At 31.0% G+C, this 27,553-nt stretch overlaps 1 protein-coding gene across 2 annotated transcripts in view; it reads left to right on the forward strand.

The window, feature by feature from the left end:
- Window positions 1-26,242, forward strand: part of LOC124354375 (neuroligin-4, Y-linked-like) — a 275,822-nt gene extending 249,580 nt beyond the window's left edge. For both annotated transcript variants that reach the window (XM_046804779.1, XM_046804780.1), the window contains exons 2-12: window positions 8,210-9,306; window positions 12,943-13,098; window positions 14,761-14,958; window positions 17,390-17,653; window positions 18,739-18,970; window positions 20,514-20,739; window positions 21,196-21,347; window positions 23,550-23,668; window positions 24,039-24,181; window positions 24,924-25,284; window positions 25,361-26,242. In XM_046804779.1, coding sequence (XP_046660735.1) covers window positions 8,316-9,306; window positions 12,943-13,098; window positions 14,761-14,958; window positions 17,390-17,653; window positions 18,739-18,970; window positions 20,514-20,739; window positions 21,196-21,347; window positions 23,550-23,668; window positions 24,039-24,181; window positions 24,924-25,284; window positions 25,361-25,662 — 3,144 coding nt within the window. In that variant the 5' untranslated portion in view covers window positions 8,210-8,315 and the 3' untranslated portion in view covers window positions 25,663-26,242. The remainder of the gene's footprint in view (window positions 1-8,209; window positions 9,307-12,942; window positions 13,099-14,760; window positions 14,959-17,389; window positions 17,654-18,738; window positions 18,971-20,513; window positions 20,740-21,195; window positions 21,348-23,549; window positions 23,669-24,038; window positions 24,182-24,923; window positions 25,285-25,360) is intronic.
- The last annotated feature ends 1,311 nt before the right edge of the window (window positions 26,243-27,553 follow it).

Consider the following 27,553-nt stretch of genomic DNA (forward strand, 5'->3'; position numbering starts at 1 on the left):
TTAAACATATACAAAATTTAAATACACAATCGATATATGGCGATAAAAACGGCCAAGTAATGGGTAGCAAACAGAAAAAAGTTGTACGTCAATACCTTAGCATATACTTGAGAGTGCAGAGTGACAACAGAACAAGAGCACTGAACAACAGGCGATTGTTCCGTGTAGTGACATGATGGATACTATTGTGCACCTACTTTTATTATTATATCATTTCATTTATCTTTGATATATATCAATACTTTATATTTCAATTGATCATATCATTTGCATATTTTAGTCATATCAGACACAGACAAAGTTTTAGTTGTTTGAAATCCTAAAACTGTGTTTTTCTATATAATAATGTAAACTTTTTAAAGCTTTTTTGTAAGTGGTCTACCATTATTTCAGTTTATGCTACTCTATATTTTAAATAAAATATTATAATTTTACTCAGTGCCTATAAATAGTAAAAGTCAAATCACAAAAGTTAAAAGACTATTTTGATTTTATTTGGATTTACAAATGGAATTAGGAATATAATTATTGTATTTATGTATGTTTTATTACACATTCAACGTATTTAAATTATTTATACTACTGCTAATGGACATACATAAATTATAATTACATGAGTTCATATTTGAAGTACAAAATTGAGAAAGTTTTGCACGTATATAAATGCAAATGTGATATTATTTCTCTCCTACAGATGTTAAGCAATGGCGCTAAAATTAGCTTTGTTTATTGTTAGGCTTATGGAAGGAGAGGAAATAAGTTTTTTGTAAACAAAGCAAATCAGAAAACTGTATGTCGGCAGAAGTTTGCTTTGAGTCTGTTTTGAATTATAAATGCAGTCGTGTTATGTATTTTACTCTCACATGTATTTTACTTCTGCTGTAACATCCGTTAAGATTATAACTACAATTATTGTGAAAGTCTCCCTCACTAGATCATCGTTTATTATACGACATACGTTTCTAGACGCATTAAATAACGTTCATTATACTACTTTATATTAATGTTTATAATATTTTGAAGCAAAATTATAGGACGTTCCATTGGATGGTTGGGTATTGGTAAAGCATTTAATAAAATGTAACGGTATGCAAATACTTATATTCTACTCTGATCTAAAATTTTTTTCTTTAGCAACAAAAATCTAGTACTTTAAACTAAAAATTTCTATAAATAATTTTTACTTTATTCAGTGATAGCAATTAACAATTGGCAGTATTGTTACACTTCGAAGACTAAGGCTAGGTAATAACGAGTGGTATTTAATTAATGTTTGATGGCACGTGCAAGGTGTAAGAATTGTTTATTTATGTTTAAATTACTGTGGCAAAATTTTAGTTATGACCAATACATGTTCTAACTCATCTCATTTGGAAATATACAAGTTTAGAGTTTAGCTTCGCATTTTAAGTTTAGCTTCACATTTTGAGTTTAGCTCCAGTTCACCTTCTTTCATTACAGCTTCTGGTATCTGACTTGACTCCTGGGATCTGGAGTTATGTTCGTCTGAAGAGAGCCAAAGAAATTCGACAACAAAAAAGCTTAAGATGAAACGTTTTCCTCGTTTCGACATCCACACAGCCATTTATCTGATGTATATATATATATATATATATATATATATATATATATATATATATATATATATATATATATAAGTGAAGTGGTATTCTCATTGCCTCATCAGGTACACAGCTGAGTGCACTCAGGTGTGATAGACATGATCTATATAACCACGATGGCCCAACAGGGTGTTTCTAAACGTACATTATCTATGGTTTGGCTCAATTGAATTTTGAGTTTATCTGCAGTTCACCTTCCTTTTATTGCATAAAAGGAGTCAGATGAACATGGCTCCAGATGCCAGGAGTCTGAGACAGCGTCAGATATCAGACGCTGAAATAAAAAGAAGTTGAACTTTTGCTAAATTTAAAATTCTATTGAATCTACCCTTCCTACCATAGCTACGTTATTAGTTCAAATAAGTTTGTTAACGTACACATTTATTTAAAGTCATATGCAACAATTTGACACAGTTTTCGTAGCCAATTTGTTCTTTATAATTATAATTATAAGAAACAAAGGCATTACGCAATAGAAGAAATGTTTCTGACATGTTCTATCCTAATTCTAACCCTGAACACTTCGTCAGTATTCCCATAATGTTCCTCATTAAATGTTTGTAAGTAATAACGCCAAATAATTGGATATTTCCATTCATTACTCAATATATTAGGCCTTAGTATACGATACTCTAACTTATACTAAATCTAAATAGCTCTAGCTGCTATTAATTTGAAGATAGAGGAAATGAAATGGTGACACTATTAAATAGAGATGACCATGAACGAGGACAGCCTAAACAATGAATGGCTGATTACCCGCGTAAAATAGACCCCAAATAAAGATTTGCGAGCACGAAGTATCAAATATAAATTGAATATATTGAAATGTATTAATTTTTTAATTAAAAATTATTTGGTTATAAAGTAGAGCAAACCACGAGGAAATATAAAGCGTTTAAATGGCTAAACCCTTTAAAATAATTAGTAAAATAATAACATAGTAGGAACAAATCCATTTTTTTATAATTTATATACAAAATAATTTATTTAAGATCATTAAAGCTTTTTGGTTGTTAAATTTAAATTAATAAATAATTGTACCCATTAATTTAATATTATTTACAACTTATAATAATGTACTATTTTAAATCATTTTCCGGTTTATTAACCATTTTTATGCTTACAGTACTTATTGAGAGAGCTCGTGGAATTTAGCTCTTGGCTCAGTTAGGCCAATTTGGTGTCTACCGCATGAGACTCACTCGAATTGGATGTAGTTGTTTACTTAACCATCGAATAATAGTGTTATTGGAAGCCTCCATAATGATTGTACCATCGTACTAAAACATAAAAGTTTATTATAGCATAGAGTGGACAAATTTAGATCTAAAGCTATACAAGTATAAACAAATGAAGCAATAAATGTCATTTTAAAAAAAGAACATTTATCTCAATAAACCATCAAGTCTTTGTTTCAACTGTTGGGAGAACAACTCAAGTAAACAAAAGAAGGAATAAAAACCTAATTTAAAAAGAAAGTTCTTTATACTACTCTACACTTTCCACATTATTTCCTGATTCAGGCTTTACAAAAATACAACAGCTGTTCGCTCACTGCTCTACAGTTTTGCGTTAAATTTTTTATGGCATTGTCTTTGTATTAAGTTCGTTTTGTTTACCTTTTTAATTTAAAGAAATTAAATTAAAGTTTATGTAGATTAGCAAAACAAATTAAACAGTAACACAACTGTATACTAACTTTTTGTGCATATATAGAATAATTTCATTTCTACAAGCCCACATATAAATTATGTTTTAAAATTATTAAAACAAGAGAATGCATTTATTAAATATAACACGTTTCTTAGGTAGAATGTTTATTTTAAATGATGTCAGTAGAATAAAAATAGAATTATTTAAGAAGTATTGGAAGGTTAGATTAAAATTTAGCTTGTTTTTTCGTTTCTATATATATTTTCCTTTCATTTTTATACTCGTGACAACGGGAAAAATACCGTGTTTTCAACAAAACTGCAACTATGAACATTTATGACTAGAGCAGTTGATATTTGATAATGATTAAATGTTTTTATGATATATATATATATATATATATATATATATATATATATATATATATATATATATATATATATATATATATATATGCAGGTGTAATGTAATTTTGTATATGCTTTTTAGAATCCTAGAATAGTATGGGAATAAACTGTAGGCCAAATTCCCATCTTAACTTAAAATACAATCTTAACTTTTATTATTGACTGGGTGATTCCCATTATTTGATATTGGCCACGTCTTGGAACGCTTAATCATTAAGCTTGTACTTTGTATACCACTATTAAGGGTGTTAACATTTTAAACTCAGGATTAATTGAGCACCTTTTGTTAATATACCGCAACCAGCGATTACTCGTTTTAACACGCAAATCGTCACACTGCCCAGGGCGGTTTGCCTCATGACAACAAACTAACACAGTTTAGAACTGCTCCGAGGTTGGTAACATACTCAATACTGTGACAACTGATAAAATCAGAATTATTCCAAAATATACTTCGTACTGCGTACTCTTCGTCCAATGAGCACTAGCCAACCTAAACCGAAAATACCTGGTACAGATCTCTTTTACTGTGTGTGTGTATATATATATGTATATATATATATATATATATATATATATATATATTGCATTATTAGTAACTGGAATATTTTAGAAGTACTGTACTCTGTAACGTATTATTTTAAATCTGTAAGAGTACTTTTTTGCATTTCGTTACTGAAAGTAACGAGTACAGAAAGAATCCACAAGAAATAGTAAGAACTAACCTCACTTTCGTAGCTGCTGCGTCACGGTGAAATATTTAGGGGTTTTGAACTACATTGGAATTATATGTGCGGTGTTGAGTATTTTGTAATTGGAAATAGTTATTTAGTTTGAAACTTTATATGAAGGAACAAGACAGAATGCGTTGCCGAGATGTAATTTTTTCCAATGACCGTACCTCACAAATGTTAGGAAACCTATCTTTGTTCAAAGGATAGGAATATATTTCTACTTGTATGAGGATTAATTTAAGAGGCATTCTAAACGTGACAAAGAGCTTCAAGATAGACAAAGAACCTTAGCAAAGACGGACTATGTTGTTTCGTAGCTATTACAACCATTTATCTTATAAATACCAATAAATATTTCTGTATAACAATACGCAGTATTTTAAGGTCCTTAGACTTGAATAAATAAATTCTCCACTAAGCATAGGATCATTTTCCTCCATAATAACTAAGAAATAGATTTACCAAATATTACGTTGTATTCCATGAAAATCTTTATCTGCATTCCTAGTTACAGGGAAATGTACGCAACAATAACCAACAATAAGTGAAAAAATAATAATATTATTCGAATAAAAATTAACTGACACCAATACTTAGTAGTTTAAGTAGTTTAGTTTGATATATTTACTCAATAGAAATACCACACCACTTTGAAAGGTGGTGGTAAATTTAAATATCCTAAATAGTACATTTCATTTCTAGTCTTGAAAGTGACTTATTGCGGGGCAAGATTGTATTCCTGCACAAGGCGAAGCCACGCGAATTACTGAGTTACCTAATTTACAAGGAAGATTTAATACCTGTACTTTCGTTTCACACTTACATAGAGGGTACAATTTCTTATATTCAAAAACATATAATATAATGATATGTATTGTACATATATGTATTAACGTAACAGTCAATGTAGCGTACTTATGAAGTTTAGTTCAAAATGTGGAAAATACATTTCGTTGCTTATTAAACATTACACATTACATTCAGAAGAACTTTGATAAGAAATAAATGTTTATCATGTGTAACTATAAAACTCATTGTCTAACAAATGTATTCCTGACAATTTGGTGCTACTTTCGAAATAAGAATGATACGGGCTTTGAGTAACTTTGTTTAGTCAAACTGTGTGTTTTTACTTTTTTATTTTCTTTACTTTAGTACAAGTGTTGAAGTCAGTTTTATGTCTTATTCTAAAAACTGCTATACTTATGCTTATCATACAGCCATTTCTGTACAAACTTACATACTTATATATTTTCCTTGTACTTATGTATACTTTCCTTGTAGCTCTGAAGAGTCCCTATATTGAACAATAGGTGTTTAACTGATATAAATATAACGTCTCCATTATATATTTATTCAATAATGGTTATTTTCATGTTTATCTAAATAATAAATCATATTCTAATGTAGAACTAGTAGTGTAGGATTACGCCAATAAATAATAAAGAATATCCCATAGTGGAATGTGTTACTGTTATTAAATCGTAATTGGCATATTTTAAGATTACATTTCATACAGAATCATAAATTTAAGTCGACTGTACAATATTCGTTGGGATGTCAATCAGATAGACAAAGACATAAGACATTTAGCAATTCTCCGGTGTGATAGAATTCACTAACGCTCAGTCAGCAAATTTCTCTTCCTCGACCAGATACTATAAGCTTTGTAATAATATATTATAATCGCTTTAAAAAGTTTAACTAATCAACGATGTTATAGTTCTGAGTTGTAATTAATCAATAAAAACCTATATTAGTATATCAAAATTTTGGTTAAATAACATGAAACGATGACTGGTGTTTCCTAAATTGTTGTTAATTGTTGATTATGTATAAGAATTTGTTTTTAAATGTTTTAAAATTAAGTATAGATATCTTTCTGTGAACGGTTACTTTTTAAAACTATTAATCATAACAATACTTTTCCATAGCGAATTATCTGGAATTATAGTATAAAAACCGCAGTTCATGTAGGCCTTTTACATTTCAACAACAATCTCAGTGATCTCAATGTCCACTCATGTAGCCTGTTTATAGGTATTCTTCAGTTTTCTAAATATAAAATAGTCAACTAGAGAGCTATACATTTATTTTCATCTTAAAATTATATGAATTTCACTTGTATTTATATCACAATACAGGAGAAATGTATGGTTTCCGACATAATAATTGTCAGTTATATTTGTACAGTTATATTGTATATAAAATACAAAGACATGATATGCGTATAAAATGTGAAAGAAACTGTTGATGGTGGTGCGTTTTGTTATATGTTGTTTTAATCTTATTTATAAATAAAATTTAAAACGTATCAAATCTTAATATTTACTAGTAATGTTTATAACACTTTATTCCAATATTATATTATTATTATTATTACGGAGTCTACATGTGTACATGTAAGATTTTAATTTTCCACTATATATTACTCTTTGGCTTATAAACAGTATAAAATAATTTAAAACCCCTTTTTGAAACTTAATCAACGATCTTTACAGTTAAGGGATGTATGATTTATTAACAATTTATAAATTATCTACTGTTTTTATTCGTAATGAGAAAAAAACATTAGTTGCAATATTTAAACTAGGCTAATGATTATTTTCTAAATATATGTGATAAAATTATAACAAATGATCTATAGAAATATTACAACTCTGACTACGTTGCTCAAAGCTGTAAGGTTTATGAAACTATGACAATTAATATTAAAGCTCTTAAGCTTTAACTTTCCAAATTGCTTTGGAACTTGAAATTACTTTAGGATCTCTGCTTCCACTTTGTTCTAAAGAGAGTTCAAAAGATGCAACGAATGGTACAGATATGTCAATAACTTTAATAATGTATCTACAAAATATAAATGGTGATGTCGATTCCCGACTCTTCGAGGACTTTCTCCAACATTGATCTGACAATCTTCCTGTCTCGACCATCGTAGCTATAAGGTCTTGTCTGAACTTCAGCAAAGTTGGGACCAGCATATACACTTCTTTCTGATGGTGCACTACATCTATATCAGCGAAACTAAGAAATAAACACCGGCATGCATTGTGATTGGTCGAGAACTGCAATTACTGATTACCGTATCTTGGGTACAACGCAAGAGAATCAAGCTGGGAAGTTCTAGCTTTCCAGTCAATCGGCACTGATTTTGATAAATTTATTGCCAAACTAAAAACGCAATATTCTTTCATATTTATTAGAAGTACAGCGATCCCTTTTACAATCAGGAACATTCTAGCTACCAGGACCCTATTACCAAGCTTTCCTCTGATTCAGCCTTTTTCACCGTTTAGGTTTATGCTTGTATTATAACATCGGAAACTAATCAAAGCTGACCTGTACGTTTCTTCCCAGAACATTACTTTTTTACCTGGAACATTATTCTACATTCTTGTAACAAAAAATTTTATCACTATTAACCATGATACAACTTAATTATTTACAGTAAAATTTTTTTATTGTGGTACGAGTACACAAAAATAACTAAATTTGTTTTGACCATTCTTGACGGTTTAGACATAAGTTATTACCATAAGTTATTAAATTTCAACCGGCACAAACTTGTGCAATGTGGTCACAAAGATGGATAGGGGATGGGATTAAAATTATATTTGATCGGATATAAAATTCTAATCTCTATTTCAAGCTATGAAGTGCAGTATTCTACTTTGTTACTGTCTCATTAATTTATATTTAAATAGTTGATCCTGTAGTACATAAGCATTATTATTAGTGAAGATTTGTCCCTTTACCATCACGTCCTAATTATAAATGTTTGTTTCAGGGGAGGAATCCCAACTTTAGCCAAGATCTCCTCGTACAAGCCAGATGTCTGAAGGATGAGGAAGAATCGGTGGGACAGATGACAGATCCCGGAGTCCTCTAAGTATATGGCCGTGAGCTGTCCTGGAAGTAGAGTCTTACAGCTGACTGAACGTCGGGAGATATCAGGAAGGTATGGAGTCACCGGTGACTGGAAACTTGAGAAAGCCAGTGTTGTTATTAGCAATAAAGAAACTAAGGACTCAAGATTCATTAATGGACTCAACCAGTTTGAACAAAATGGAGTCATTAAAGGCCAGGAGAATTCAAATATTAAAGAAAATGTTTGTCAAAGAACATCCAAGAAGTGTGTTAAGTATGAGAAAGTTCGAAAAACTTTGCTCGATACAAGAAGAAAGAAAGAAAAAACTGAAGATAGGGCTACTAAACGAAATTATAAGAACGTTTCCAGAGAAGACCAAAGAAGATCCAGAACCCCTGGAAACTCAAAAGAAAAGAAGAGTTCAAGAAGGTACAGATTTCTCCCAAGTACGGATACTGAGGTTAGAAACAGAGAATGTCACAAAGGACTCAATAAATCCAGCATTGGAGAAGAGAAGAAGAGAAGTTCCCAGAAAAGCCTTAGGACTCACATTTTCCTCAGGGACGTCCATTTATCAACCACAAAGAACTATTACCAGAGACTCGGGTATTTCTGGGTCGGGATGCTGTGGGCGGTGACGTTCAGTGAGTTTTGCGTGGCTCTTACCTCAAGTCGGACTGTAAGGACGAAATATGGCGACTTGTCCGGTGTCATAGTTACGCCTGATAACCGTTATTTGGACGCTGTGGAGGTGTTCAAAGGTGTGCCATATGCCTCTCCGCCGGTCGGTAGTCTGAGGTTTATGCCACCGGTGACTGGTGCAATGTGGACAGGCGTGAGAATGGCAAACCGGTTTAGTCCTGTGTGCCCTCAAAGGTTGCCGGATCTGAAGAATGAGACTGCCGCTCTTAAGAGGATGCCCAGAGGTCGCCTCGAACACCTCAAGCGGATCTTACCCTACCTCAATAACCAGAGTGAGGACTGCCTCTACCTCAACATATACGTGCCTGCTCATGGTAAGTAACACCAATGTTTATTACGTATAAGTACTAAATGTTGTGCTGTGATTAGTTATAATAACTCTTACGATAAAAGTCTTTTAAAATATTTACACGGTTACTTCCAACTTTTATAGATAACTTGTTAACTACTTCAATTCCACCCATGTTTTCATTATTCTATATTATCATATATGTAAAATGTTTAATTACAGATCCTTTTTAAGTTGAATTTAGGCATTCTGAACTATAGTACCGCACTAAAACCCACGTTCAAATAATTTTGAGTTTGACTATGCAAATATTTTCATAACATGTCAGGCTTTGAAAAATCATGAAATGTTGGCTTTAGGCCTATAATATCATATACAGCTTGATCTAGTAACATTTTATTTATTACTGACTTCTCCTCCTTTTGCGAATGGTTTGTACTTAAACCACTATAGGCTATATGGCATAGCTTGTGTTTAGATTTGTCAAATGTCGACATTTTGTGATTCAATGTCGCCCATACTGCTAGATTTGTTTTCTAAATCACCAGTATGGCATGACCGTAATATTATTGCACTATCAGTCAGCATCTCTGTGTTCCCACTAAGTTTGAATCCTATACTCAATTTCCCTTTCATGCCCTCGCCGTAACCTCGAGGACTCCACGAAATGCGTTATTAAACATGTACGATACAATCCAACCTTTCTATATGGAAATCTTTTAAAATGGTTGAGCTACCATCAATGAATGAAACCCCCTCATCTCCAAGGTAATTTTTTTTCCGTACATTTCTAGTAGACTCATACCGGGAAAATACTAATTTTGCACCCTCCATCTCCATCAATTGCCTCACTAGATATCCCTCATGGTTTAGTTTACCAAAATGGGACTTGGTCTTACCTTTATTTGAACTTCACATGTCACAGTGTATACTTAGATTGTTACCACGGAAAACTCTCTTTTTACGTAATTTAGTGGACCTAGACATCATAAAATGATTCAATCATTACAAGCAACAATTACAACTGATATGAACAAAACATAAACAAACAAAAAACATGATAACATTGCAGAACATATTACGCAGCTGAAATATATGCATTCAAACAAAGCAGGTTAGCCAACATTAAAAGTCAAATTAAAACTTGTTAAATGTAGTAAACTTAAAAATTGCATACATATTGTGTATAAAGCATCAACAGGTCTAGACTTTATAAACAGTAAAGTGCGTTTAAGTAAGCTTGATTTAATGTCGGTAAAACGCGAAATCATCACTTTGAATTGTTTTATATTCGGGAATAATCTTCAAATACCCAAGTGTTATATATAAATTTAATCAACACATTTAATGATTCAGAAGAAATAAAAACCTTAAAAAAATACTTTTTTTTATTGGCGTACATATCTCCTTGCGATGTAATGGTCCTACAGGGACTTTAATTAAGGGACAAACGACATGCAAGAGTAAAAAATAAATTTTCAATTCCTTCCTTACATATTTTAAAATAAAAATACCTGTCAATTTATTTTAACTATTTGATTATTGACAAGTCTAACACAATACGATTTACAATATTCGAAATTTTAAGTAGGTCGGAAAAGTGAAGAATTAGTTGACATAATACGAAATATATGTATATATATATATATATATATATATATATATATATATATATATATATATACAGGGTTAATATATACCCTGTATATATAATTACATGTTTTGATATAAAACGTTTTACGAAAAAATGTATTGATTATGAATCAATTACAGCTATAAATGTTTGGTTCTATTCGTAGGCCTATGTTTGAAATAAAATAAAGTGAAAAGCGTCTTCTTTCCAGAGGTGGATTTATTAGGGCTATGAATCCCTCCCGACTACTCAACATAATATTCTGGTCGTTGTCTGTGTAAGAGGTCCGTGACATTGTAACAAGCAAATACACGAAACAACAACGTAAATTATATGGCGCTTGCATGACAAAGAGTAATATAAATGTTACATTATCTAATTACTAAGAATTGTTTGATTGTCTCACTTTATTTTGAAATATTCTTTTAGGCGCTTCTATTATTCATAGTGGTCCTTTATATTTTAAATAAAAAAGGAGATACATTTATTTGGAAACAAGTTGGTAATAATAATGGACAGCATTTGAGAATATGCTTTATGTAAAATATAGTTTTATGTATGGAACAGGATGGTGTCAGATTTCGTAAATATATGGAAAAGCTGAATGTACTATATACAATGTTTAGATAGAAATATATAAAATATCACTGTGTAAGTAAGAATAATTTCATTATTTTGAAGTGATTTACATTTACTAGTAAATATATATATATAATTAGCAATAAAATATCGTGTTATTAACAAATTATTTCCTTTAAAACTAACGTTTTGAAATGTTATAGTGCTAACTAGTAAATGTAAATCACTTCAAAATAATGAAATTATTATATATTATATATATATATATAATTATATATATATATATTATATATATATATATATATATATATATAGAAATTAAATAAGGCTATTGCCATTTATACAACTTAATGTACACAGGTATATATAGAAATTTATCCTCAGAACACAACATATTTAGAAGTAACTGAGCTGAGCTGGCTTTTATAAATTGCCATTCTGGTTTCAGACAATAGATTGTGTTCTCTTGCTTGGAAATAATCGTTGCTATTTGGTTGTATAATCAAGGAATCATAGTTTTTCGTAAGGTAAAGTAATGGGAATGTTACTAAGTAATCGCTAAAGAGATGTGATCATATAGCAAAACACATAAATAATTAGTTTTATGATAATATCAGGTAATAACTCCTCCAAAATACTAGATGTATACTATCTTTATACTTGGACATGCTATCATTTTTATCCTGCCGAAAACCTGGGCGCGTATATTTAGCGCTATTGAATCACTTTTTTGGATCAATTTTATTGTAATAAAAATTAGAAAGAATTAGCTATAGAGCTCAGTTTAATTTCGGAATGGGGTTATAATATCTTATAAATATTTTCTTATTTAAGCAAAATCTAATGAGCCCTAGTGAAAATCAGTAGGTGTCTACTTAAATAAACTTGAAGAACTTCAAAACTTTATCATTTATAGCTATAAGTTAGTAGCAGTATAGTATAAATTACAACGTGATAAAACTCTTAAATATGGCCATATACAATTCATAAGCAATAAAGGACTAATCCAATCTTTAGGTCACTTCTCTTTGACACGTTCTCTTTCAAGAAACATATTTTAACAGTATTTCCTACTGATTTTACTTTGTGTTTCTTTATGCTCCCCTGGTGGTTTCCCTGGTAGTTTTAACACTATACCTTTGATATGTCTTTCCCACCTCATTTGTACTACATTATTTATGACATGTTGATGACCTGTAGTTTTAAACTCGATTTAAAGAATTGAAGAACAAGTTCTATTACCTATCTCAAAATGTTCAGTGGTGTTTTAATAAAATTATCCTGATCAACATTTAGGTTGACTTTTCAGTGTTGAAGCCAATTATGACCATTGTTAAGTAATATATCTATAGGTGCGTTGCAGAAGTCAATGTAGAACACCTATTTTACCTTGCTTATAAATGATTAAAATAAGTTGCACAAAAATCTGTCACTGTTCTATATCTACAGCTGATCTGCGAGATAACCCTACAATGTTCCCGGTCTTGGTCTACATTCACGGCGAGTCGTATATGTGGGGTGCCGGCAGCCTTTACGACGGCACGGTGCTTTCCAGTTACGGCGGACTTGTCGTTGTCACCGTTAACTACAGACTGGGCGTTTTAGGTGAGTCCGTGAGCGTTACTTGTTTTTTTTTTTAACTGAAGTGTGGAAGTTTTTTTTGAAACACTGATATATGGCGTTCAAATTCTGACCTAGTACATTTGACAGTAAATAATATGTTTAAAAATATATTTACTATGCAATATAATTTTTTATTGGATAATACATTTAGACCAATATTATTTATGCACTGTCACTATAACTAGGAGGTTGGTGTTCGTGTAGGCTACTTGTGTTCGCAATTAAATGTTATGTTAATTTAAAAATTGTTTAAAAATTTAAACATTTACAGTTTCTTTTAATATCTGCAACTATTTCTTAAACATTTTAAATAATTAGTATTATAAATGTTAACCATATTTAAGTGAACAATAATGATATATAATGTCAGTAAAATTATTTACAATCAATAATTAATTAAGATCGTTTAAATGTATCTTACTGCAAAAGTCAATATTAAAGCAGTAACATTTCTTTCCGGTGAAATTGTAAAGAAATCGTACGTACGATGCTACAAGTTACTTAAACTACTGTTTCATACCACAGTCATCCGTAAATTTGTATTCACTTATTTCCCACTTTCTACAGAGCTGGTGACTCGTAATTTATTGGTCTACACGGATATCCTTGAACTCTTCAAGGGAATAACTGTTGTTTGAATTAAAAGTGTTTGATTAAAGATTTGCAATTATTTTCATTTTTTAGTTTCTTGATGCCCTGAGATAGCCAGTTAATTAGCCGTACACTAACCTGCGAAGGGAGTTTCTCAAAGATAGTTGTTATATGTTATTAAACCCCCGTTAAACCCCAAATTTGTATTTGTCCCTAGATGTAAACCTCTAGATCATTGCTGCAAAGATTCATGTAACAATAAATAATTGAATGATAATAATTTTGCAGAAAATTATGAGTTTTATCATCAAAAACCTACATTAGCGTTATTAATCTACATTTCCTTCGTTTGTACGATGTCCGGATTCATTAAACTACACCAGTTTTGAATACACAAAGAAATTAGAGGCCAAAGGCTATCCTATCAAATACATGTGTATCTGAGCTTATTTAATTGTATAGAAAATAATGTTTAAACTAACATTATTATACAATCCAACCAGAAGGATAAATTCCTCCTATTATCGAAGGGTATTAAATCTGTTATTGAATAAAATCCGATTAGTTATCCGATTTTTCGATTCATTAACGTTCTCTGGTGTCAGACTCTGAGTTAATATCCTGTTTTAGAAAAGATTATTGTAAATCTCAGATCTCTTAGAGGGACCTCAGGTAGTAAAGGTAGTAAAAACCTTAGCATGTTTAAACCTTCGTAACGTATAAACATATATAACGTAGAAATATTTTAGTATTGCACGGAGTATTTTTGTAAGATACTTTATGATTTTAGTACTATCAGACTCAATTATAAAGATAAAAATATATTCAGTATATAGACAAAACGTACAGATTTTAGAACACTATTTACAGTTTGATACACAAATATTTTTGTTTATTATTTACAACTAACCATATTTTAATTAAATAGAATCTGTGTCCATATGGTATAATTATTTACTATTGTTTATATCAATTGGAAAAAATTAAACTCAAAATTTAAAACAGAAATAGTTCTTAGTTCCAATTCCCTAATTGTACCACGTACTTGTTGAGGTTTTCTAAACGCAAACGCTGACCCGCACCAGCACTCGCCTTCCAACTTCGGCCTGATGGACCAGATAGCCGCTCTACACTGGATACAAGAGAACATTGCACAGTTTGGGGGAGATCCCAGGAACGTAACCTTGATGGGGCATGGCACTGGGGCTGCTTGCGTCCACTTTTTGATGACTTCAACTGCTGTGCCTGACGGTGAGGAAAATACAGTGATAATGTTATTACAGGGGTGGTGGTGACGTGTTATTATAATAATGTACTAATAATCGACCTTAGTAATAGGTGACCTTAAATCGTGGGTGGCTGGTCGGCGAGTGCAGGCCAAATTGACCTGTATTATGCAGTTTCGTTTTATAATTAGTATTGTGTTTTAACATGGTGATTTTTAATTCCTGAATTTTGCGTGGCACAACGTTCTGGTATGATTAGTTTATTTTAACCTAGATTATAATTATATATTAGGTTTGTTATTCACCTGAACAGATCACATTGCAGATCTCGTACTGTAGTATTCCTGCTGTTTGTATCACTTAACAATAGGAAATGTTACGAAGAATCCTGTTTTCTTTTAAAACTCTAGATGTTAACATGTAAAACGTACAGTGTATGCCTAACAACAAAATATGGCTTCCAATTACGTACCTTAGCAATATTTTTACATCGCTTTCAGTATAGAAATATAATAATTTGTAACCATCGTAAGGAAAAGACACAAGTGTTTAACAAAAGTGTAGGCCTATTATTCCGTATAATACTATAAACATTTGAATGATGGAATTTTAAAATTTTATTATTATTAGAAATAGTTTACAGTTACATAAGATAGATAAAAAAAAATTTAAACACAGTACACAAATATTTTATTATTCAAGTATAAACAATAGTATAAGTCATATGTCTGATCTTATTATAAAATAAAGACGATCTGAAAATAGAAAAATGTTTTTCTAAAATGAGAAATCAAGATTATTCACTTTATTAAAGCGCCTTATAAATTTAATGTAGCATTAAACCCAACGAGAACACGTTGACGTTGGGATACTGTCCTGAAATTGTGTCATATTATGTTATGCAGATAATATCATAAACATCGCTGCATATAACAATTAGATTCTGTAAGACCGTATTTACCAGTATTTACTGCAACATACTGAACTATTCATTACACACATTGAAAGTGAAAAATACACTACTTATAGAGTATAATGTGACGAAATCAAAGTTTTTGCCCAATTTCCATATTAAAGAAAGTAAAATAGTTTTTTCACATTGTGGTTTAGCACCATATATAGTAAGTTAGGGTTTCCCAATTTTTTCCTTAGACTAAATATATAGTATGTGTGAATGGATTTGCTCGCACAAAAAACACATAGCATCAGTTATTTGTGAAAAACCCATTTCAAGTAGTACCATACTCCATGCAGGAACCAATTCTGATACTTATTTATTTACTTTAATAAACTATGTAAAAGCGGCTTTCGTGAATAATAATTTCATTTTTTTATGACTTGGCGTAGTTTTGCATTTTTTTATCAGAGGAGTTCAAGATTTTTGAGGAGAGCTGAAGAGATTTATTTTAAAATTGAGCGTTTATTCCTTTGACTTGGTAGTAGTAATGAACCAATGATAAAATATATTGCTCATAAAATCAATAATACTCGTATAAAGCTTCTTGGAGTTTAGGAATTATAATCAACGGAATATTTCTAATTTCAAGTATTATACAGTTAAATATTATTTGTAACAGATTTTTGTAATTGGATTATCTGAAAAATTTGTTATTTATTCAATATAAAATTTCAGTACAATACGTTAACAGTTTGTATTTTAAACAAACAAAGTCACTTTTACATTTACAATATTGTCATAGTTATTCCTAATAATATTGTACATTTAAAACTGACTTTGTTTACAAAACAAACTGATGACCTATTGCACTGAAATTTTATATTGATACTCGGAAGGTGTATAGAATGAATATAGGCTTATTCTTCTTTCGAAAATCCCTCCAGACTACGAACCACTAGTTTCTAAACCAGCAACAGTTCCCATCTTGGTCTCTAAGGTTGTAAAATATTATTTTAAACAGGCTGTTTAATGTAACAAACTGTTACTTGTCAACATTAACTTGTGACAGCACAGCCATATGTTTAAACAATCTAACTACGATTTTCAATTTGTTAACATTTACAGAGTGAAAGCACAATAAAAGTAACTACTTTTCTTAAATGGCATGTTGGTAATAAAGCAAACCAATGAATATATTCTGGAGTTTACTTTATATTGTTTCCCGGGACAAAATAGCAACCTCCAATTCTGCTATTAAGACAGTACCTTTTTAGAGAGTTATGGTCTTGCAAATCGTATCTACAATTAAGAATAGAGATACGTGTTTAAGAATTTTTACGTTGAAATTCAAAATAAAAGTTACACACGCATTTATTAACGTTCCCCATTTATAGGATGTGACTCTGTGGCTGTTGTTACATAAACATTTTTGTTTGCATAACTATTTTGAAATAATTTATCTTGGGTAGTTATAATTATACATTTTAAAAAGTTATTAATTAGTTTTTATTGACATGTATAACCAGTAAGAAATATTGTAAATGTATTTCTGTCCCAGGGATGCTGTTCCAGCGCGCCATCCTCATGTCAGGTTCCGCGCTCTGCCCCTGGGCCCTAGTCAGGGAGCCTGCACGCTACACCAGACAAGTGGCTCGCCATGTTGGATGTCCCGCAGACATTCAGTTGCTGCAGTGTTTGCGGGAGAGGCCGCTAGAGCTGATCCTGTCGGCGCCTGTAGAGTCCCCGGAGTTTCTCACCGCCTTTGGACCCTCTGTGGACGGTGTAGTTATTGGAGGGCGCAGCCTGAGTGACGACATTGACGGTGTGTATTTTTTTATCAAGATATTTTTTAAAAATAACAATTTAAATTCTTTTAGTACTAGATATAATACAGTTTCAGTACTACCCTATGTATACAAAATTGAAATATATGTACTCCAGTATTTATTACTACATAAAGTAACAAAACATTAATATAAATATATTGTTGTTGTTTATTTGAGTTTAAAAAGTAATAATGGGAATATAAATATATTAGATTATTTGGTGAGTGTGTTTTTAAATATAAAATAAGATAGATACTCACAATATTATTTGTTAAAAATCGACATCGACATTCTTTAGACGAAATAATTTGTTAGCCGATTAAGCTAGCGGGGCGCAGTTTAAGTGGTAAAAATTTTACCGCAAAGCTGTTTTATGAATTAATAAATTATTCTTGTAGATATAAAACGCTCTCTTATCGCAGACGGTATTCCACACCTTTTATTTCAAATAATTGGAGCTCCAGGTTCTATCTGAGCTTCATTAATCAAAGATTAAAGATTCAAAATGCAATCTAATTATCTCAATCTGATTGACGCAATATGTCAAACCGACACTATTATTACAATGCTGTAAACGCGTAAAGAATAACGCGTAGGAAGGACGCCTTTCAGATATAATTTGTTCTAGATTAAGGAGACCGCAGATTTCTCGAACTTTCTGTGTGCGATCTTTTAGAAACAGCGATATCCAAAATCAAGAACACTGAAAATGTGAGATTTTTCAGTGGCTGGTAAATCTGTGTAACAAAGATCACCCACAAGCGTAATATGTAAAACGTAACGATAAAAATAAATCTTTTAAAAGGGTAACTTCTAGTGCCCAAAAAGTCTCAGTGGGTTATCCATTTTAAAATTCATAGTTCCATAAGCCACCACTGTAATCATTAAAAATTATCGTAAATGCAAAGGGCGTTTTCAGGTTTTTAACCATCTGTCGACACACATGGAAAGTGCTTCTTTAGAGCCCTATGAGAGATTGCTTGTCTCTTTACTAAATGTTTGCATTAATAGTTTTTCGTCTATCTTTTTGATAGTTAAAATTGAAAAGGAATATACTATATATCAAAATACTTGGTTTCAGATCTCCACGTGATGCCTCCAGGCTCCGGACCTATCCATTTTCACAACTTCTTGAATCTCAACAACCCCACGTTCAGGAAGTCAATGGTCGCCAAGATGTCTCGGTATGACCTCCTCATTGGCATGGTCAGACTTGAAGCCTACTTTTCCTTTACAGCAGAGGACGTGCAATATGGTATTGAATCTGACCGAAAGGCCCGCATCATGAGAACTTTTGTGAAGAACACCTATAGGTACATTTATGATATATTTTAGGATCTTAACACGAGGGTTATAAATATTGATATCTTATATAAATAAATTAGTTAAACCTGTTTTATTACAAAAGTTTATAAATAAATATAATTTCAGGAATGCATATCTGTGAATTAATTTCTTTAGGATTAAAATCTGGATAAAAATATTCTTGAAATAAAAGAAATATTATTTTAAATTTACTCTTAAAGCAACTAAATTTATTATATTGCTATATTATTTAGAACATTACACAGTACAAAAAATTTAAAACATTTTGGCAGCAATTTATTCCTACTCGATCAACTTTTTGAAGTCTCGGGTTTGCGTCATTGTTATTAGTTTAATATACATTTGATGTGATCTACAAGTTAAAATACGCTAATTAAGGTTTATTTATCCTCCAACGGGCCTTTTCCCAAAGGTGACATCATTTAATTAAAAGAATTAAATCTTTAAACATATTAAAAAAAACCCTAAAAATCTGGCTTTTGCTGGATGAGGAAATTATGCACTTGGCAAAAGTATTAAGTTAGAACTCTTTTTTATTTTGGTTTCTTTTCTTTAAACTCTTAAAAAAAGTAAAAAAATTGATAACTGGTTAAAGATTTGTTATATATTTTGTTAAGTTTTGTTATTGTTATTTAGATTTGTTGATATTTATATATGTGTTGTTAACTATATTTAATTAATATATTTATTTATTATACAACATTTATTTACATTATTTATTATAGAGAGATACAGTTTACATTATTTATTATAAAAAAATTGTTAACTGGTTAAAGTTTTGTTATATAATTTGTTAAGTTTTGTTATTGTTTATTTACATTATTTATTATAGAACATTTATTTACATTATTTATTATAGAACATTTATTTACATTATTTATTATACAACGTTTATTTACATTATTTATTATATTTATCTATGTGCACAAGCCCGAAGATATTATGTGTCAATTGAGGTAGACTGAATAATTAGTTTTTAATTTTTGTTGCCTAACCATCGATACTGGATAATGATGGTTAGTGGAATTCTGAGACGAAAATGTATTTCTAATTTGTATGTACTTACGGAATAAATATCATTATTTCATCATCATGTACACAGAAAAGTAGCTTAATATTACCAGTAGCTGTATGTCTAATTTGGTTGTGCTATCTCTTGTCGTAAAGGTATAAAGTCGTCCTAAGACTTAAAAGTCAATCTGTACTATGCGTATTGATGATAGTTAATTAAATAAATATTTTTTTAGTGAAACATATATTAATGCTTACTGAACAATTACTGTATACTGAACTGTATGGTTATTTTAATAAACATTATGATGAATATATTCAAGATAAGTGTATTTAACTTTTGGGAATTTGAGAATTTTGTTGTTAGTCTTACACAGTCATAAAAGAATTTTGAATTAACTATGCTGAGTGAAAAAAAAAAAACTTGAGAAGAAAAGTCAGATTACAGTTTTATTGAATAGCTTGGCGAAATGTGTGACCGTTTTCCTTTGAGTATAGTACTCTTGAAACCTGCTGTAGGTACCATTTGTCTGAGATACTTGCGACTGTGGTGAACGAGTACACGGACTGGGAAAGGCCGGTGCAACATCCTAGTAACATTCGAGATGAGACTATGGATGCCCTGAGTGACGCCTTGGTAGTGGCACCTCTGGTACACACGGCCGACCTCCACTCCCCTACTCGCAACGCTGGTAGCTACATGTATGTCTTCGACTACCAGACTCGACTTGGCGACTATCCGCAGGTACTACGTGGCCATAACTTATACAATATTAGTAAAATGAATAATAATAGTGTTTGACTAATACCTGAACAAACGCTAACTTGTACATGAATTGAAAATCTTTTTTAACGAATTTAAATTTATTTGGGTTGAGGTTATAATATCTCAAAATATTTATGAATTTTATGTCTTAGTACACTACTTTAAATAAATATAAATTGTATACATATGTACGACAAAATGAGAGAGAAATTATGAATCAAACAAGAAAAGCAATTCCTTACTTCATTTGAGTTACGATACATGAAAATTCATTAATTTTTTGAACCATTTGGTTTATTGGACCGTGGTTTATTTGCTGAAGAGAATAACCTGTTTCTCTGAATGTATATATATACATATATATAAGAATACAATCTATATAAGATATATAAATTCTAAACACACAAGCGACAGTAAATTATTGAAATATTTCAGAAACAAGGTTGTATTCATGGAGAAGAGCTGCCCTACGTGTTTGGAGCTCCCCTCGTCTCTAGCATGATGCATTTTCCCAGGAATTTTACTAAAACTGAGATACAGCTGTCTGAGGCTACTTTGGACTACTGGACAAACTTCGTCAAAACAGGGTAAGCAATTTTCGATATTTTACTATAGGCCAGACTATTGTGTATTCGCAACAACTTATAGTAAAATTATCAAAATAGCCTTACTGTAGTAACGTGAAGAATATAATATTATACTTTAATCAAACATCTGAAGTTCTCCCGTCAGACTTATGTTGAAAATATTCATGCTAATGTTTTAACTTAATATTAACCAATCAATAAAAATCTGTATATAATATTTATTCTATTAGTGAGAGTATATTTTTAATTACTTTGAATCAAACGTATATAGTTTTCATATAAACAATGTGATATTTAGATCATAATATTTAAAAGATATTTAATAACTTCTAAGCAGTATTCAAGATCTGATGATTAAATACATTACTAATTAGAATTAATACGACAAAGAAATGTAATTTTAATAATGATAGCCACTACTGATGAAATAATCTCATTAGCCTAAGTAAAATGCATTAGGAAACTGTCAGTTATGTACGGTTAATATAGTACGTTATAGAAACAGTTAATGGAATAAAAAAGTAATAATACATATAAACATGTACCTTGGTGTATTAAACAAGGTATTGAATAAAAAAATGTATTTAACTGGATAATGTGAAAATCTAATCTGGGATTTCGCAGCTCAGAGAAGTGCTCACAAAGTAGAGACGAGCCGTAAAAATCTCACACTCTAGAGTTGTTTTCCAGCAAAGTGGGATTTATTGACCAGTTTTTAAAGCTACCTCTGCCTTATAATTAGTACAAAGGATAAACTCTCCGCAGGGATATACTCGTACATTACCTGTGCCTTTTTAGAGTAAATTTACATAACATATATACTCAATTATATTATAGTATTGATGAATATTTTTGTACATATTAAAGTCTACAGTGCGCTATAAATTACGTCCCATCTGCATAACAAGTTAGTATAATAATTATAACAAGTGTCGTAAGATAATGTTTGCCAATTACATGATATATAAATTGAATCATATTTAAAAAATTATATATTTTCAATCGCAAAATGCTCTATTAACTCTTCAAAAATACTCTACATTAAAAAATATAAATGTGGATTAGCATCATTTAAATTTGTAATACTTATGCAAACATAGTCAAGTTTATCTAAGAGATAATGCATTAACCTTTTTAAATCTATAACTATACATTTTTATTGCTAGATTAGGAAGAAACTATTATTAAAGAAATATCTAATTTCCTGTAGGACATTAAATAAATGTGGAAACAAATTATGAACTCAAGAATATTGTTTATAACTCTGTAAAAAGACAAGTAAACTCTCGCATTGCAGACTGCGTTGCTGGACGAAAAGTTATAAACGGAGATATAAGTCAATGTAATAGCATACAATTTGTTGTAAGCTCAGACTCATGTGGCCTCTTGCTAAAATATTGCACCTGTAATGACAGATCGTGCCAAAATTACGAACCTGGCTTGAAGTCCTTCCAAAAATTTCATTTTAGATTTTTCATTACCATTTGAAATGTGTTTTACGTTTGTAGAATAATAACTAGTTCTTTAGTATTAATAGTGACATTGTGGTAAATGTACATATTATCTGGGATGATACGTGAATGTAAAATTTTATATAGGAATAAATGAAGTCTCTCTCTCTCCCTCTCTCTCTCTCTCTCTCTCTCTCTCTCTCTCTCTCTCTCTCTCTCTCTCTCTCTCTCTCTCTCTCTCTCTCTCTCTCTCTCTCTCTCTCTCTCTCTCTCTCTCTCTCTCTCTCTCTCTCTCTCTTTCAGAGATTTATGTGGAAATAAATAATGAACTCAAGAATATTGTTTATAACTCAGTAAAAATACAAGTAAACCCTCGCATTGCAGACTGCGTTGCTGGACGAAAAGTTATAAACAGAGATATAGGTCAATGTAATGTAATGTCAACGCCCCAACTTCCTGAATCAATCTGGTTATCTTGGAAGTATGGTTTATCCATATACAAGTTCATTCCAATAGGTTTTTATTGTACCCTGAGAATTATAAGCCCAAAATAAATTTAAGTTTCTTTTTCTGAGTAAATATTTTTTACATATGTTAATAGTTCAATTTAATTGTTTGGATATTTTAATTCTATCTAAAGTTAAGACACTATTTACACGCAGTAAACTATAGCACACATACTTTATTCATCTAAACATAATGCTAACGCTAAACGCCTTTATTTCATGAAATTATTGTACTTTATTTTCAGAAATCCAAACCAAGGCACGGATATTGATTTGCCATTGGGAATCCGTTTGGAACGTCAAAAAATAAAAAATATAGACTGGGTTACTTATGACAGAATACACAAGAGATATCTCCTTCTTGGTAAATTCAAGCATATTATTTTTAGTTAGTAAGATAATATTTTTCAATATTTTTAAGGTGATTTTTTTCAATAGTTTCTTAGTATAGGTACAACGTTAACGTAGACTTCTTATAGTACGTAGTAGGTGATTATATGTAATGGCTCGGTAAATGATTTATACAATACGATTTCAAGGGAAACTTCGAAGTAACAAGAAAGTTGTTTTGCATAAAATATTTTTATTAGTTTCACATGACAGTGTTAATATTTTGTGAGATTTAAAATATTAATAGCGATATTTCTAAATGAGCCATAACACGATAGACTAATGTGCATTATTGTCAGAATGCTAATATAAATTAAAACGCAATCTTTTAATTATTTTGACAGACATGAAGCCTAAGATGAAAAGCCACTACAGAGCACACCGCCTTTCATTTTGGCTCCATCTTGTACCGGATCTGCACCACCCGGGCGGGGAGGATGTGCCACGCTCCCACCATCAATTGGACAACGACGATTCTCCTCATCAGGTAGTGATCGTAGTAATAATGGATCCATGAATAATGTGTATGGCGAAGGCAATTTACTTCGCCAAACAATATGAAATATAAATGTTTCGGGATCATACAATTCTGATCGTAGGCTCTTTTGATCAAATGAAAGGTCCTTCTATTCGACAAGTGTTTATGAATATGTCAAAAGATACCCTGATATATGATAGGTGTTACTATAGAAGATACCAAAAAATGTTTAGCGCAAAGGTCCTCATAGAACTAGGTGTAATTTCCTAAGCTTCTTGCCCTAAGAGAACAAAATAAATATATGTTGTTTTTATGGTGTGTGTGTGTGTGTGTGTATTTTTTTTAAAATTATTTGTATAATAATTTGTTTTGTAATTTAATAAATCAGGATGATAATATTACATCTGAAGAAATTCTTATTAAAACCTTAAAGGTATTTAATATTGCGTTGTATTCTTGTCTGTGTAATGTTTGCTGCAAATAAGGGATACACGTGATTATGGCTTATAACTCATAGTTTGTAAACTAGGTCTTAGAAGTTGAATCCAGAATATCGCATTAGTTGGTTATTTGATGGGAATGAATGATAAAACTTGGACAGACAATCGTAAGTTGGTAATTTCTTTTTAAGAAAAAAGTGTAAAATACGTATGTTATTAGAGAAATAAATTGCATATTTTGTTATAAATGTATTCCATTGCATTCTGGAATAAATAAATAATAAAATATTTTTGTTTTTTTTTGTTTAAAGGAATCAGAAGTTAAACCACAGAAGAAGGCCTACAGTCCACCACCAAAGCAGCTTCAAGAGATTAAGCCCTTGAAGAACTCCAGTCACGACAATCCACCCATGGTGATCGTGGCGTCTTCCAAGGGTTCACCCAGACGCCAAAGAGAAGATGGTTTTGCTGCGTACTCTACTACACTCACCATTACACTGACCGTCGGTTGCTCCTTACTCTTCCTCAACATCGTAGCGTTCTTAATGGTGTTTTACAGACAAAACCGGGACCGAAGGAAGACTCCTCGCCATTCCAGCAGAGTCACTTCTGAGAACGTGGAAAAGAAACTAGAGAATGGAGGACCAATGGCTACAATTTGTGTTACTTCAGGTGGGAAAAGAAACGTTTTTAAACCATCTAGCTGTAAGTCACTTGATTTGTTGTCTTATGCTTTTTTTCATTAAAGGTGCAACTGAATGCAGTCTGTCGACTGTTGAGACAATTCTGACTCCAACACCAACCCCTATTCTGAGGGGTTCCGGTAGAGATTTGAGACTTCTCGTCCTGCAAGCTCCCCAAGATATTTCACCCCCATGTGAACTTCAAGAACCACTGGATGTACGACCTCCACTTCCACCAAAGACCTCCAAATTAACGCAGCAAGTGCCGACTGAGACACAACCTCTGTTATTAGCCAGCACGCACCTTATCAGCGGCTCTCATGGGACCCTTACTAGGATAAAGGAAGAGGACGTTCTCCGCGTGTGACTAAATCGTAATTTTAGGATCATTTGAGAGTTTTAAATCTTGGAATTGTTTATGCTGATAAGTGGTATACGTCCTTGTGAACTTACATGGAATAGGGAAACCATTAAGTGATATTATATCATATGTAAATAACTTTAGTAATAAACTCCAAAATATAATTTGTTGTACTAAAGAATAATAGAGTACAAATATACCTAATATTTAAATAAAATGCTAAAATGCAAACAAACATTTTTTTTTAGTCTATGTACTTTTTGAAATTGTTTATGTTTTGAGAATAAATTAAATGTATATTAAGTTTTTAATACCTGTAACAACATTAAAAGTATACAAGTGCTAAACATGGTAAATCTTCATCATTGCATAATTGAAACTCCAAAGTCTTCATCTCGATTACGTTCCGGAAAGATGAATATTATTTAATGTAAATGTAAAGTTATATTGTTTTTACAATGTAATACAAAAGATCGTATTCGGTATAAAATATTTTAATTTTGCACATAATTTGCAATAAAGGATTTGATAAGTAGATGTACTGTGTATAGATAAAGGTTTATAATAAACACGAAGATTGTTTTTACACTGCGTTTTTAATGTCTAACCTGTGTATTAAATATATTTAAGTTTATACCTTATACTGACTATCTTAACTAAATTACACAAATATCTAAAACAGTTTAAGTTGGAACAATGTTTTTTAAATTATAATGTTATTTTAAATATATAGTTTCTTACATATATTTTTCTTAATTAACGAAAAGCCAAAATTGTTTTGCAAAACATATTTTTTCTCTTATATTTCAAAATTTCAACATAGTTGTCTCATTCTCTCATCAGGTGAATAATTGAGTGTACTACTATGTTTTTGTCAAAAATCCTAAGCACAGAAGACTACTTTTTCTACACATAACGTAACTATAGTAGGGAGGGTTTATTCAATTTGAATGTTGACTTCATCTCTATTTTTATTTAAATTATTATTTATGATTAAAATTTTGTGTAATTAATTAGGTATAAACCGTACCTGTCTCTGTTGCTAATTTGAAAGCTACACCTCTAATAGTTATTGAGCTACGAGTCTAGTGTTTGAAAACCATGGATTTCAGAAAAACAAAGTGAATCCATGGAAACGAAATAGATTTTATTACTTTTAAAAAACAATGTGCTCCTTCACAGTAAGATTCTCAGGGCCTCTGCTTCAAAAAAGCTTTCCGGTTTTTTTTTTTTTTTTTTTATTTATTCACTGCCTGATCTTCTGGAGCTTTCTTCCAGGTACAAACCCTTTTCTTCTTAACTTTTAACTCGGAAATGTATCCTTTATTTTAGGAAAAAACAGCTTCTTATACTCCAAACTTAAGGAAAGAAAGCGTCACAAAAGTTCGTTTTGATGTACTAGCCCAATTCACATTGTTCCATGACTCGTCAGGATTTTGGTTCTTTCCTATCAAGAAGTTATCTAAACTTAGAAGGTCAGCTAATGATTTAAAACATAGGCTTGAATGGGAACGTAATAACCTTAAGTGAGTTTTGTAGTCGTATTCAGAGATTTCAATTTCATCTTTATAGAATTCAAACAAGGTATTCGCATCTTTGGGCAAAGTTAATGCGTTGGTGTTTATTTTATTCCTGTATACGGAAATATGTAGCACATATTGCTTGCTGCATGCTTTTGACGCTCTTGGTATTTCTCCGACAATAAACCGTAAAAGATCTGGATTTGTTATCCTTTTACCAATTAAACGTCTTTTACCTTTGAAGTAGTTTAAATCGCTCAACATCTAATATTTTAATTTGCAGATGACCCAATATGAAGGTTGTGAATTCTATGATTTGTATTCAGAATAGCCACCCAACCAGAAAAAAAAACAAATCTAAACTTACCATAAAATGC

The sequence above is a fragment of the Homalodisca vitripennis genome, chromosome 2 (genome assembly GCF_021130785.1).
Source record: "Homalodisca vitripennis isolate AUS2020 chromosome 2, UT_GWSS_2.1, whole genome shotgun sequence".
NCBI classification, from domain to species: Eukaryota; Metazoa; Arthropoda; class Insecta; order Hemiptera; family Cicadellidae; genus Homalodisca; species Homalodisca vitripennis.